General features: G+C 37.9%; 1 protein-coding gene across 4 annotated transcripts in view; it reads right to left on the bottom strand.

Annotated features, from left to right (window-relative positions):
- Positions 1–14260, bottom strand: part of ANLN (anillin, actin binding protein) — a 70923-nt gene that overhangs the window by 8025 nt on the left and 48638 nt on the right. For 2 of the 4 annotated variants that reach the window (XM_065583778.1, XM_024106448.3), the window contains exons 15-22: positions 11533–11659; positions 9504–9552; positions 9362–9421; positions 7212–7250; positions 6828–6849; positions 5986–6098; positions 4305–4358; positions 1121–1207 (exon numbers count right to left, since the gene is read on the bottom strand). In XM_065583778.1, the coding sequence (XP_065439850.1) occupies positions 1121–1207; positions 4305–4358; positions 5986–6098; positions 6828–6849; positions 7212–7250; positions 9362–9421; positions 9504–9552; positions 11533–11659 (551 nt within the window). The remainder of the gene's footprint in view (positions 1–1120; positions 1208–4304; positions 4359–5985; positions 6099–6827; positions 6850–7211; positions 7251–9361; positions 9422–9503; positions 9553–11532; positions 11660–14260) is intronic. The other 2 variants (XM_065583779.1, XM_024106449.3) reach the window with 1 other exon arrangement.

Here is a 14260-nt window from a genome sequence, read left to right as displayed (position 1 = left end):
TGGCAGTTTTCCTGTATCACATTACACACCCTTTTCTAGGCAAGTCAGAAGGCAACACATTTCAATAGTACAGGAAGCCAGTGTAAAAGAGCCCACTCTCGAAGGCTTTTAAGAGGGTATTGAAAACCTAAATATTATTGTTTGTGCTTAGCATAGTATAGCAATCCATTTAAGTACATGAAAATAGAAGTTTAATGTTAACCCAAAAGAGGCTGTTAAGGAAAGTGGGGGCATAGATAACTAAGCATGCAATAATTTGCAGATCAAACTGATGAAGAGGATTCTAAGAGGTAGACTGTAAGCTCCAATTTTATCTATACAGAGAGGAAAGGAAGACTGACCTTGGACTAGGAATTAATCAAATTATAGTAGACACTTGTGTTTCGCAAAGGCATTTTTGCAACACATTTAGTGCCATCTGCTGGATACAAATGTAATAATGCATTTCACTAGGTTGGAATGGCAGCTACATTTAAACAACCAGGGCCACATTGATTAAGGTTTGGTTTTACAGATGTTGATTTTAAACACTTTGTTTCTGACATAATGAGAGTAGCTTGCCTGCTCTGAGCCAAAAGCTAGAAGGAGAACATAATGAGTACAATAAAAATGTTTTGCTTGTTCACAAAACAGAATACATTCTATTACATATGATTTGCTTTTAATAGGTCAAAAAGAGTCCAAGTTGTCAGAAAAAAAGCTTCCGGTAGCCTCTAGAATCTCACCCAATATCACTGTCGTTTACTAGCCAGATTAGCTCCTTCAAAGGGAGATTAATGGAAGGGCGCGATCACAATAAAATGTCTGGGCACAACCATACAAAATAGACAATTAGACTAAAAAAAATAAATCAGTCTATCAAAAGGCAATATTGATACGAAGCAATTTCAGCCTAAGACAACTTTGCAAATTCAATAGGCTCTGCTTTTTAGCTAGGCAAATAAAATATCTTAAACCGGTCTTACAAATTTTACTTTAAATCAAAAGATATGGGTAGAGTGGAATCATTTCAACCTGAATATTTATTAAGCCTGTTTTGGTTACTGACAAGAAAATAAATGTGCTTGTTTTACTTAATGTAAGTCAGACTGATTTAGCAAACAGTGAGCAAATTACCTACCAAAAATCCTTTTTCCTCCACAAAGGAGTCTACTTGACATTTTAGTTTTAGATGTATATGGCCTTCCAAAGGAGACAAAAAGGGAACCTGCAAAAAAACAAAAAAACCTAACTTAGTTATTTAATTTTGATGCAGCTCAACAGCTTTGTTCCCAGTACAAACAAATCAACACCACTAAGAGATTAGCAAAGAATGGTTTTGACATCTGTCATTGGAAGAGTGGCCCTAAATACCAGGGCCAACAGCCACTTGCTGTCAAAAGTGTTATTGATCTTCAGACTCCACTTATAAGGGCTTATTACACAAGGGGCTATTCCTGATTAATTCCATGTCTGGATGCTCTTATCTGGAATAAGAGTGCCATATTCCAAATAAGATTAATCCATTCCCAAAGTCTGCACAGGAATAATCAGGAATAGCTACTCCACTTTAAATTCACATCCAACTTAATCTGAATTAACTTCGCAGTATAGACAAGCCCTTACTTTTCTAGGGTATGAGCAGGGATGCTATTTGTATAGCCATCTAGAAAGATTCATGTTCAAGGTTTGGCTATGTTCACGTAATCTATTGTCCTCAGTATTAGGAGGCACTTGGATGCCATCTGAACTCTCCTTTGCTTACAGATGTATTTAACCCACCCACCCACGTGCACACACCCCCGCCCCCTGGTAAAAGGGGAAAACAACACCACAAGACAATATATCCACCAATAGTGGTTTTTAGCTAAACCTAAAAACCTTGGTTAGAGTATTCATTACAGTTAAGCCATGAGATAATATAGGTTTTAACAGTTGTTTGTATAAACCTATTAAAAAACATTACCAAGCTAAACTAGGACATAAGTAGGTTCTGTGTAACTAAAGGGTAATTAGAACGCTAAGCCTTGAAACAATTCCATGCAAACATGATAGAATTTAGAAATGAATGAGTCTTCATCATCCCATATCATTAACAGGTCTCTATTTCAGGGACAGATACATTGTTTATAAACAAACCAGCTGTTAAACCTCAAATTTTGCCTTGTAGAAGCTGTTTCTGTAGGGGGAAAAAAACTTCTTGCAATAAAAGTTGAGTGGTTCACAGAATCTCTCCAGGATTGGAATGATTTGGTAACTCAGAATCTAAGTGTGTTATTTTGAAACATAATATTGTGTTCACTAGTGTTTGTTTTTCATGTTACTGATGAGATCCAATGTATAACAACAAAAAAGCCCATGCTTCCAGCAGATACACCAATATTGAAACACCAGTGTGCTCACTACTATACAAGAAGAGTCCCTTCTCCCCGAGATGACTTTATGTGTATATCAAGTGATGAAGCATCCAACTGAACTAATGCCATCCATCACAATTGATAGAAATTTTGCCAGTGACTTCTATGAGAACAAGATCAGGCCCTTCATATTTACTGCATAAGGGTATGTAAAATATCAAGGGGAAAACTCCCTAAATAAGATGACATTTTAAAACATGCTTTTATCAGTAGTCAGAAATGTTAGCACTCTTTGAATTGAAAAGCTTTTAGGTAGTCGGTATGTTTAGCCCAGATATATAAAGCACATCTGCAGAGGCAAGCGATCTGACCATTTTTAGAGTACTAGATTATCCCAGGTGAAGTGTGTGGTTTTATTCCTGCACTAGGTACTTTAAGGAACAGAGAAACCTTGGCAAATGTATCTTGAGCACCAGCAGAGAGGAGGTCTTCAGGTACCAGATCAGTTTAAAAAAGAAAGACTATTATAGTTTGGAGAGAAAAAGCACTAATGCTGGATTTTTGCTTACAACAACAGAAGTCCCATGGCTCCACAGTTTACTATGTTCCTAGAGAAAGTTACTTAGATTCAATCAAACTACAGTAAAATCCACTTTAAAAGTTAGTTTAACCAAGTAGTCTGGCTCCCTTATTAAATTAGAAAGGGTCTCCATAGTGGCAAGAATAACATTTCCAGTGAGGATCATAGCTACCATCTACTTTGTAAATGATAGGAAAGTTATCAAATATAGCTGCATGGCAGCTAATGAAGGCCCTTGATCATGCGACTAACAAGTTGACACTGAGATTTATCAAGTGACTAAGAAGAGTTGGGGACTACTGCCAGCTATTGTGTGTGTGGGAGGGTTCTTTGAGACCTCCTCTTGTGTGGGAGAAATATGCTTCTCTTGACAAAGTCTCCCTCAGTGTTGAAGTTTCCTTGAATGAGAGGTAGATTTGCTGGACAACTGCATAAAGAGGAAAAAACTCTAGTCCATGATTTTTGGTTAGCTAGCCTGGGACTACCATTAACACGGATTGACTTGGAGCTGCTCTGTAGTTTATGAATACTGTATGCTGATATGGGTATTGGCATGTTGATTGTAGGAATACACTGTTTTTCCTTATAGACCCTAGTAAACTAAACCAAGCAACAACAAAAAAAAAGGGGGGGGGGGAGAGTGGGGAAGAAATAAAAAAAAAAAAAAAGGAGTTGTTCAAGATAAGTCACTTGTCCACAAATACTTGAGGGCTTAAGAGACAATGCCAGGACAGGAAGAGACCCCTTTCCCCATACACCTCAAAGTTGGGGAGAATAGTTCAGGGGAACTAGACTAAGATGCAAGCACCTGCTGAGGTGTCTGAAGTTACCTAAAAGCTTGCCAAGCAGGCTAAGATATATGTGGAGACTGTTTAACAGTAGGAGAAAAGGATTTAAAGAAAACAATACTTTGGCTTTAAATAAAAAAAAAAAAAAGCTATCTGATCATTATATACACCATAGAATTTGTGGGATGCTAAGTGTTTTCTGATCCCTTCTATCCTACAAGCATAACAGTTAACCTTATCCCTTTGACGGAATTGTGTGGAAAAGTGGAAGTAGGATCACTTGACAGCATTAGTTTGTAAAAAAGGCACACCGTTTTAAATTTGGAAGCTTTGGTATTAAGTAAAAAGCATTGGTGGCATTTAAACAAATTTCTAGCATGCTGGAAAGACTGATACTGCAGAGATTTCTTTTTAAATGACTCAGTTGTATTATATTTCACTTGTCAATTTGCTAAGTTTATAGGAGAATCTTTGTAAGTGTCCTTCTAGAAAGATTTCAACTTCGAACTACTGCAGAAGCTTAGAGCAACAGACATGAGCAACATGCACTAGGAAAAGGAGTGTCTTAAGTTTTAGTCACAAGCAAGTAAACATAGCAACCTTGTCCTGGAACATAAAGTCCAGTAGCTCTCTTTCCTTCCCTCCATAATTTATCTGGGGAAAAAAAGAAATATGCTGAATGTGACTAGATGTGAAATGAAGTTTTTTTTTTAAAAGCAGCATAAAACTACATTTGAGTATGTTTCACTCCTCCTGCATTCAGTCTTGCATTATAAGATATTAAGGGCAGAAGCATTTGTAACACCACCCTGGTGGTCATCTAAGCCCCCATAAGGGGAAGTATAAAGCAAATTAAAAAGCAATTCCGTGCAGTTGAGGGGCAGGACATAGCTAAAGCTTTAAAAAAGAGTCACATGCTTGTAAGCGGTGTCAGATCTCCACTCTTCCTGTATAACAATGTGCATTTATGCTATTGAGAAACTAAATAGCTTAACATGATAGTCCTAGAAGGATTTCTAGGAAATCTGTATTTCCCAGCTTGGCCCATAAACTCATTCAAACACTATCAGATGATCCTCATGACTTCTACAATATACTTTTCCCATCCAAAAAAAGGAGAGTACTCAAACATGAAGCACTGAGCACTAAGGTAAAAAAGACACTACTTCCCCAAAAACCAGAAGACTCCAATAACCAAATCATGTGCTTAATAATCCAAGAACAAATCCCACAAGAGACCCAAGTCAAAAATGAAAAAAAAAAAAAATGTTTTTTTTTTTAAATAATAAAGAGTTGAAGGAAGCATCAAAGGGGAACAGAGTTGGCATCTGGAGCTTGTTTGCAAATCCCTAGCCTGTCATGGTCTATAAAGATAGCTTACTCCAGAAGTGAATTGCATTAAGTCCAATCCTTCTCAACCAGACTTCAGAATGACACTTCAAAGTTTATTAGAGAGTTCTTAAAGTAACAAGAGTTAACTTGCACAAATATAAAAAAAACCCAACACCACTAGAATAGCTCTTGGCATATAGTAATAAAATTGTTTAACAGGGTATTTACATTGTGAAGGGTCTGTTTTCTCTTTGTTATGCAGTTAGCGTTTACAAATTCTAGAATCACACACTTATGTGGAATGTAACTGTGACAAAGCCATATTTACACAAGACGAGTTCTACTGACACCAGCTCTCCAGTTTTTAAAAATCCATCATCATGAAGAACATGGATGCTAACCAAAGTTTTAATTAGTATCTGAATTAACTCTGCATAAGATAACAGATACTCCTGACTATATTTACATGGTAAGAACGTTTTTTGCTGGGGTTTTTTGTTTAAGTCAACTCCAAATGAAATTCAGTGCAGAGGAATTCAGATAATGTGTCTTCTGACAATTGATAAGCTAAGTGGCTTATTTCTCGGGTTATGGCATATTTTAAGAATGGTCTATAAACAGCCAATTCTAAAAAGATCTGCATGAATGAGCTTACTTCTGATAAATTTCATTGATCTAGAACGGATACAATGCATTGGTGGCCATATGCTAATGTATCTTACATTTAGCTACAGTAACAGTGGTTCTCAGTGCCAAATATTAGATTTTTTTATATTGCAAACCTGTACTTCAGTCCTCTAAAAACTACAGGTGGTATTGTCTGAAAGATAAAATCATTTAAAAATCTTAAGTAGCAATATTGCCTAGAAATACTAGGCCAGGCAAAATTCCATTCTTTCATAGTAGCACGGATATCTTTGAATTAGTAGTGAGAAATAGGTTCCATTACCTTGTCCAAAGTAAATTTGGAGTTCCCTATTGAAGACAGGGAAATCTTGTGAGATCCAACAAGTACAAAGTTACTAGTGCGCACAGCATTGGGGCCACTTGGACTGGCCATGACTGTGATGGGTTAAAAAAAATAAATAAAAAAATGTTAAGACAACATAACACATGCAAAATTATATAAGGTGTTGCTGGGCTCACACACTACAATACTAAGCAAAAGATGGAAAGAATGGAAAGGGAAGGATGGTTTTTCTGCTAGCAACTTCTCCCCTGATTCTGCATGAATGGTCTGTGCCTCCTCCCTGTGAAAGGCAGAGGCACAGGGCACTTATGCAGAGTTGGGGAGAAGCCATAGAGTAGAGAGGATTTCCTCAAAATAGGAATATAGACATGTGAGAAGCGCCAATGAAATGCACCTTGATGATACTTTAAAATCCATTCTTATCATTGGTTCTCAGAGTTAGTCCCAACAAACAAGACTGTTACAAAATTATGTTATGCGATATTGCATCTGTTGAAAGCAATGGAGCCCAATATATGGGTTAAAAAAAGAATAACCACCAAGTGTTAGTTTACTTAAACACACTTTTCCAGGTGAGAAATGGATGCTAGGTGTTAATTTTGGAGCTGTACAGTAAAATTCAGCTACTCTCAGCAATAATTGACATGTAAACCTGGGGCCAGATTCTCAACTGGTGTAAATTGACAGTTTCATGACTCTCACCAACTGAGAATTTAGCTTGGGATTAAGTACAAGACAATCCTGTTGAGTGATTATTATTGCTTCTGCTACCCCATTTTAAAGATATTCCCCTTGGTACAAGAAGTTTAGGTTTTGCTTACCTGGTGTAAGGAGGGTGCTTTTCTGGAAAGACAGAAAGATTCATTAGGGAAAGAAAATATAGAGAAATCAATGGATTTTAGAAGCTTGCTTTGTGTAAATTAAGACCAGTCTTAAGTCTAATACTGCACTTGAAATTCTAGATCTCTTAAAAATAAAGCATATGTACTAATTTTATCCTTTTTAATGTATTTAGAATGCTCAGCTAGCACATGGTTATGTGCTGAAAAGTCTTGAGAGAAAGCTAGGTAATTTCGAGTTTCAAGCGAAAGAAGATACAAGCTGTTTGAAGTGGGGAAACAATGTTGTTCAGCATGTGTGAACATGGCCTTTAGAAAAGGCAGTTTAATTTCCAGAAGTCATTAGAGTATTACACTAGTACTTACAGTAGTAATAGATGTCAATAATCTCTTTGGAGTAATAACCTATGAAAAACAAGACAGCATGAAGGCCAAGTACATTTCAGATTGCACATTGTAGTTAAAACCAAGTATAGTTTTAATATGTATGATAAAAATGCCATTCAAGTTTTATAGTCTACAGCAATTCTGACTGGTGATTAATTCTTGTCCTGAGTCAGCCAGATTTGTTTTCCTATACCTAAGACCCAAGGTTGAATAATTCCACTGAAGCATGTAATAAAATACACAGACCAAGAAGCAGAAAACATATGTTTACATTTGTTGAAATGTAAAAGTATCCATTAATTGGGTCTGGACGGCAGGTGTTTTAAAACGAATATCCAAGCCTTCCATTCACGTGCAAATCTTTGGTGCATTTAGCAGCACAACTTGCATCTGTTACTCTAGTAAGTTTAGCAGTTAATTGAAATGAGAATCAAATAATGCATACTATTGTAAGTAAGTGAGTGCCTAATGTTTGTGTTCTTGTATATTGACAAGTGTCAAGTTATAACTTATCAAATGAACATAAATATATTACCTGGGGCTTTGTTTAGTTTAAAACAAAAATACATGAACAGTAATTAAGAACAAGACAAGTCCATCCTGATGGAAAAAGATACACAACAGATAATTTGTCATCAAAAGCAGATACAGTAGACCAATCGCCAGGAGGCTGGAACTAAGAAAGTTTTCTAGAAGACTTGACTCCTGCAAACTTTCATTGAGCAGCACTAAAAAGTACCTACTGAATGGTCCTGGTTCTCCCTTCCCTAGACAACAGAAAAACTGCAGTTCCAGTTAACAAGTCAATGCAGTGCTTTTAAGAAGGCTGGTTCCTGGCAAACTCTGAAGCACCCCAGAAACTATAGCACACAGGAGGGAGGTGGACCCAGGATCTCAGACTCTCAGGCTTGCATCAGCTGGAAGAGGGAGAGCGAATCAGACATTCCCTGTGGCAAGTGGCAAGACACTCAAATGTTTTTAATCAGTGAGTTATGAACACAATGAAAATCCTTCAATGAGCAAAGACTGATCTTAAAAAGTAGGATCTTGGTTCAGTGATGACCATTATTCCTCCTCGCTCTGCTGCAACCAACTTCCTCAGCAGAAGTCAGAGCTAAAGAGTTGCAGCACTATTGGGTGCTTTGAATGGATGTACTTCACACCTCCAACCCTGGATCTGTGCAGTTGAAGATTACCACAGAGTTGGCTCTGAGCAGGAGAGAAGAGTGCACACAAGAGGTCTCAAGATCAGATCTTTATATGGGAAAAGAAGTGAAAACTTGAAGGGAAAGGAAAACTGAAATCCAAAGGCCAACATTTGCAGGAGCTGAGCCCAAGCAAGTCTTATGTCCTCTAGGAGCCTAATTTACATAGGGCGGGGGTGATGGGGGAAAGAGACTGAACCTTTTGGTTCTTTGTTTTACATTAGAGGGTTCAAGCCCCCCCCCACAAAATAGTTAGCCTTTTTTTTAAGCCAAAGTTCAGGTCTCATCTGTCCTAGAAAGTCTATAGTAATCTTTACCAATGGTTAGTCATAGAAAAACGCCACAGTTAAGGTTTCAATCTTTGTTCTATTACAGTGGTGATATACTGCTGCCCTTTCCCCAAAATACTCATTTTCAAAATACCAAAGGTTAACTCACAGAAGTTTATATTTTCCTGAGGAGGTAGAGAAGGGAATGAGCACACTAAGAATCATTACCAAAGAGGCAAAAAAAAGTGTCTTGTACTAGAAGAAAGCTTGGAAAGCATGCCACTTTGCAAAACTGCTAGAAGAGAAAAAACAACGAACTTTCAGACCTGACATAGTTAAGTGCCATGTGAAGATGGCCAAGTCTCAATTCTACTCAGTTGAAGGACTCCAAATAGAAAGACATTGAGAGAGAGAGAGAACATTAAACAGACTGATCAAAAGAAAAGGTAAAGTGATGAAAGCTAAGGATATAGATTTTTTGTGAATGAAGAAAACTTCTTGGTAACCAAATCAGTAAGAGGAAATTGCATCTGCTTTCAATATTTTCAGAATTAAAAAACAAACAAACAGACTGTAGCTCAGTTCTTCTCTCCTTGCTTTATATTGCTTCTAGTGTACCTTCTTATTGAACTAGTGTATCAGTTCTTGCGTTTACCTTTGACTTATTTGACTTTTTCCTCTTATCAGCAGTGCCTGTGCCGTCTTTCCTCTGTACCTGTAAAGACAAGAAAGCATTTGAGAAATGTAGAGTGCCTGGCTCCCCCAAGTGGCCTTTTAATAAAAAGACAAGTACATACCAAATGGTAAACTTCAACATTTATTTCAAAGGCATTGGACACATCTTGCCTAAAATAAAGAGGGTAGACTACAGTTAAAAGCATTAATAATGCCAGTAATGTTTTTAAATAGTTATCCCCTCAAAACAGAATAGTTCACAGTAACTAGTTATTCTGAAAGCAACATCTACAGTAGTCAAAAGTGTTGGGTATGAATCTAAGATAAAATGTAATAGCAGATTTTTTTTATCAGTACACCATAGCACTGCCCTTCCAGGCAAGAATGGTGGTCTGTCAAGTCTTTTCCATCTCTACTATGAACCGGTTTTCAAGAAACAAAGCGTTCCAGCACATGAAAGATTAGAATATTTGAGACTGAGACTAATACATTGCTATCTTGAGATAGATTCCAGATGTCACAAGCAAAAGAAAGTGAAATACAATAGAACCTTGATTATATGATCATTTCCCCCCCAAATAGAAAAAAGATAAAGTGATGTTAAAGAACAAGTTGATATCCCTTCACATTTATAAACCTTCAGTGCATTGGAAATCTCTTTGCAGTACAAGAAAGTGATGCAATGCACTGTGCTGCGATTTATGCATCAGACCTTCTTTTATTTTGAGATGTTCACTTTTATGAACTCTCAATCAGTTCCTAAGATAGGGGTTTTATGTACTATATTAGGTTGTATACACTCCCTCCAAACAGTGTCCCATCTACAGCAGGACAAGAATATGTCCAGAATGCTGATTCAGCTCTCCAGACCAAAATTTACATAGACTACTACCTTTCAGAATAGTTACCTTTACTATCACCTCAAAATAGGTTTCAGTGCCTTCCATAGCTCGTCAGTTTCCAAGGTTTAAAATTTTAGACTATATAGTCACTTTAAACAGGGTTGGCAGAATTAATTTTTATTTTATAATTTAGAAGGATAGTGACATTTAAGCATTTTTTCAGTCAATTTTCAATTTAAGGAAATTATGTGGAAAGGGAGAGATCGGACAGTTATTTAATGACAGATGTTGAGATTCAAAAAGTTAATGCTATATAACAAAACAATCATCAGCATCACGTCAAAATAATATACAAAATAAATATGCTTAAATCAAACTAAAGTTCTCAAGCAGCATTTCTTTGTTGATTTGTGCATGAATAGTGAAGATAACATTTACCATAAATTTTTTATCATTCCTAGTCTACTTTTTAAAGTAGCATATATCCCATCCTAATCATCCAACTAAACTCACATTATTTGTAAAGAATGCCCTTAAGCCAGCTATTCCTCTAACATTTGACAGCTACGTAGTTAAATTTTAGTCCAAAAACAGAGTTGTCGTCAGAGACGACAAAAAACAAAAATGGCCAAGTAGAATGTCAGTCATTACAGCCAGTAGAAAACTCTCTCTCAGGGAGAGTAACTAACCAGTCATTAAAAAGCAACAGAGGGTCCCGTGGCACCTTTAAGACTAACAGAAGTATTGGGAGCATAAGCTTTCGTGGGTAAGAACCTCACTTCTTCAGATGCAAGTAATTTCCAGAGGCAGGTATAAATCAGTATGGAGATAACGAGGTTAGTTCAATCAGGGAGGGTGAGGTGCTCTGCTAGCAGTTGAGGTGTGAACACCAAGGGAGGAGAAACTGCTTCTGTAGTTGGATAGCCATTCACAGTCTTTGTTTAATCCTGATCTGATGGTGTCAAATTTGCTATCCAATTTGCCAATTGTGCCACAGGACCCGCTGTTGCTTTTTACAGACTCAGACTAACACGGCTACCCCTCTGATACTTAACCAGTCATTGCAGGTGTCCAAGAGATAATGACAGGAGAAAAACAATCCATTGATTAAATTGTTCTTTATGAAAAAAAGGTTTGTTCCAAATATTTCTAGAAGAAAATACTCATGCCACAAAACCTCTGAATGTTTGTGGAATACAATACCCTTACAGAAAGGTTAACATTTTAAATTATTTTAGACAAGATTATCAGGTATGTTCTTCTTCAAAAGTCAGCTAGTTGAGTTCTGAAACTGTTTCTTTGTACTTACAGAGTAAACGTTGTAGTAAAAGTAAGAGCATCTCCATTTAGGGAATTTGCAGTGCTTGCTACGGGAGTTGCTACCATGTTTTCTGCTCCCGATCTCAACAATATTATGTAGTAGTAGTTAGTTGCTTCTGTGGACAGATTTGAGATGATCACTGTAAGTAGGGTCTGTGCATCCCATGGAACAAGGACCCCAAATTCTACAAAGTTAGCTTATTGCATGGCCATAAAAATACCCTTCATTTTCATCCTCCACAGACATTTCAGTCAAAATACTTGATGAATTAAACAGTGATTGATTAATTCTTCCCCACTATGTTCAGGCAGTCTAGCTCTCCAGGCTTCAGCAGTTAAGCTATGGTCTGGGTAGTTCATCTAGGTCTTACCATGACTTGCTACATGCCAGAGGATGGAGGGGAGCTTGTAGTCAAAATTCAGCAGTTCCTTATCTTAGCTCTACAGGCCTCTCCTGCTGCTCTGTTCTCTGAACAGACTGACTACCCAGCCTGCATACTAGCTTTCTCTGCTCCATGGCTCATTAACCCTCTCCTTCCTGCCTATATCTGTAGAACAATGAAGGAGTATATACTGTCATCCTGTTAATTCCCCTTGTGGGGAAAGGTACAGAGTAAGAGGCAGCTGCAGGCATATCTGAGCAGGGCAAGGAGGCAAAACAAGAATCTTGGGTATCTGGCTGCAGCAAACAAACTACAGCAAAAGTGCTGAGTTCTGTGGCATCTTGGGAAAAACACCAAGCCCCACAGCTGCATACAGTCCATAGGACCAAAGATGAGATGACTGGAACAGTTCTCTCAGAGGCATCGGTTCAGGCACTTAGACTCAGACAATGGTTTACACTGTTCACATTTGGAGGTTCTCTTCAACAATAGAGGCAGAACACTTCCACCAAAAGAAATGAAAGCTGAGATTTTGAAGCACAATTATGGCAAATTCCACATTTGTGCAATACGACGTAGGGACCTGACTGCAAATGAGATGCAAAATGAAAAATGGTTTTGGCCAATTTACACAACACAGTTGACAGAATCACTAAAAAGGAAATAAAATACAGCAGCATGTTTGTAACACATGGGGATAGAAAGCAAGTATCACATCGGATATGTGTGCATCCACGCCGCCAAGATTCACATTGGAGAACGTTAACTGAATTCACATTTTATATTTTATGATTCATTATATGTAAAAACAGGCTGTTTAAAAAGATAGTTGTATATCTCAGGCAGTCAGTAAGAGTTACTAAACCAAATCTGGTCCTCACAATTTAGTGCTGCAAAAAAGTAGTAACACATTAGAAACCACTGAAGTTTCTGGCAGTATTACATAAATCACTGACATTGGATAAAGCATGCTGGTTAATGCAAGCTTGCAAATGGTCAGATTTAACCACCACTGGGCACAGGAATTTCAGGTTTTCAAAGTGTTTGCCGCAAAAACCTTCAAAAAGTTATTAAGCAGATATGATTTTAGTTTGGCTAGATGAAATATTGCTCCTTCAGATCCATGTTTAACAAATTCAGATCTTAACTCTTCTCAACTCATTTGATTTAGACACACCAAGCAGAGAGATGACTTCTTTTCAGAAAGAGTATTTAATTATTTTTTAATTTGAAACATAACTATTCCTGTTTCTCAGCAACCCTAGTTGAAACATGTACTGAGCAAATTTTTTTTTTAAATAATAAAGTCCCTCAAATCAACATCCACATTGATACAAGGCTAATACTAGATATTAGTCCAGAAATTCATACAGCAAGTTCAAACAGCACAGAAAGTAGAGAACTAAAATCCAAGATTTTTCCCCAATACATCAGGGAAAACTACAGGATCAGACCTTTTTTTTTTTTTTCGGGAACACCAGGACTTAGAGCAGGGGTCGGCAACTTTTGGCACGCGGCTCGCCAAGGTAAGCACCCTGGCGGGCCGGGCCAGTTTATTTACCTGCTGACGCGGCAGGTTTGGCCGATCGCGGCCCCCACTGGCAGCGGTTCGCCGTCCCAGGCCAATAGGGGTGGCGGGAAGCGGCGAGGGATGTGCTGGCCGCCGCTTCCCGCCGCCCCCATTGTCCCGGGACGGCGAACCGCGGCCAGTGGGGGCTGCGATCGGCCAAACCTGCCGCGTCAGCAGGTAAATAAACTGGCCCGGCCCGCCAGGGTGCTTACCCTGGCGAGCCGAGTGCCAAACGTTGCCGATCCCTGACTTAGAGGAAGTCAGAATTTCTTGAACATTTTTAGTGAGTCATGAGGTACTTTATCAAAAGGAGGAAGCTTACTTTTACATTTCCTTGGTCTATTGATAAGAACAGCTTGAAGTTCAGAGGATTTTCACTATACTAGTTCTGGATGCATCAATTTTAGTCTCTCTTCTCTTAATTTATACTAATTAAGGACCTAATTATTCCACATAGGCAGTCAAATTAATTTGTAGGATCAGGGCCCAAATAGACTTATTTTCTGATATTATTTGCACCTTACTGGAAGAATACAGTGCAGGCACCAGGCTAAAGAGAATCAACCTTTTCTGAAATTCAAGTTTGATGACAGGGTTTTTTTGGCACATTTTTACCAACTGCTGGGGATCACCTAAATCTGCAACTTCTGCCTATTGCAAACAGGTTTCATTCAGGATTTTCTTTGCATATGAATCATTTCCAGGCATTACCTTATCTCAGAACAACATTATTCTCTGAGAAACCACACTATGAAAGCAATCCA

Source organism: Chrysemys picta, chromosome 2 (assembly GCF_011386835.1).
Source record: "Chrysemys picta bellii isolate R12L10 chromosome 2, ASM1138683v2, whole genome shotgun sequence".
Taxonomy (NCBI): Eukaryota; Metazoa; Chordata; order Testudines; family Emydidae; genus Chrysemys; species Chrysemys picta.
The sequence above is the reverse complement of the archived record's forward strand: the minus strand, read 5'-3'. Positions and strand labels throughout refer to the sequence as shown.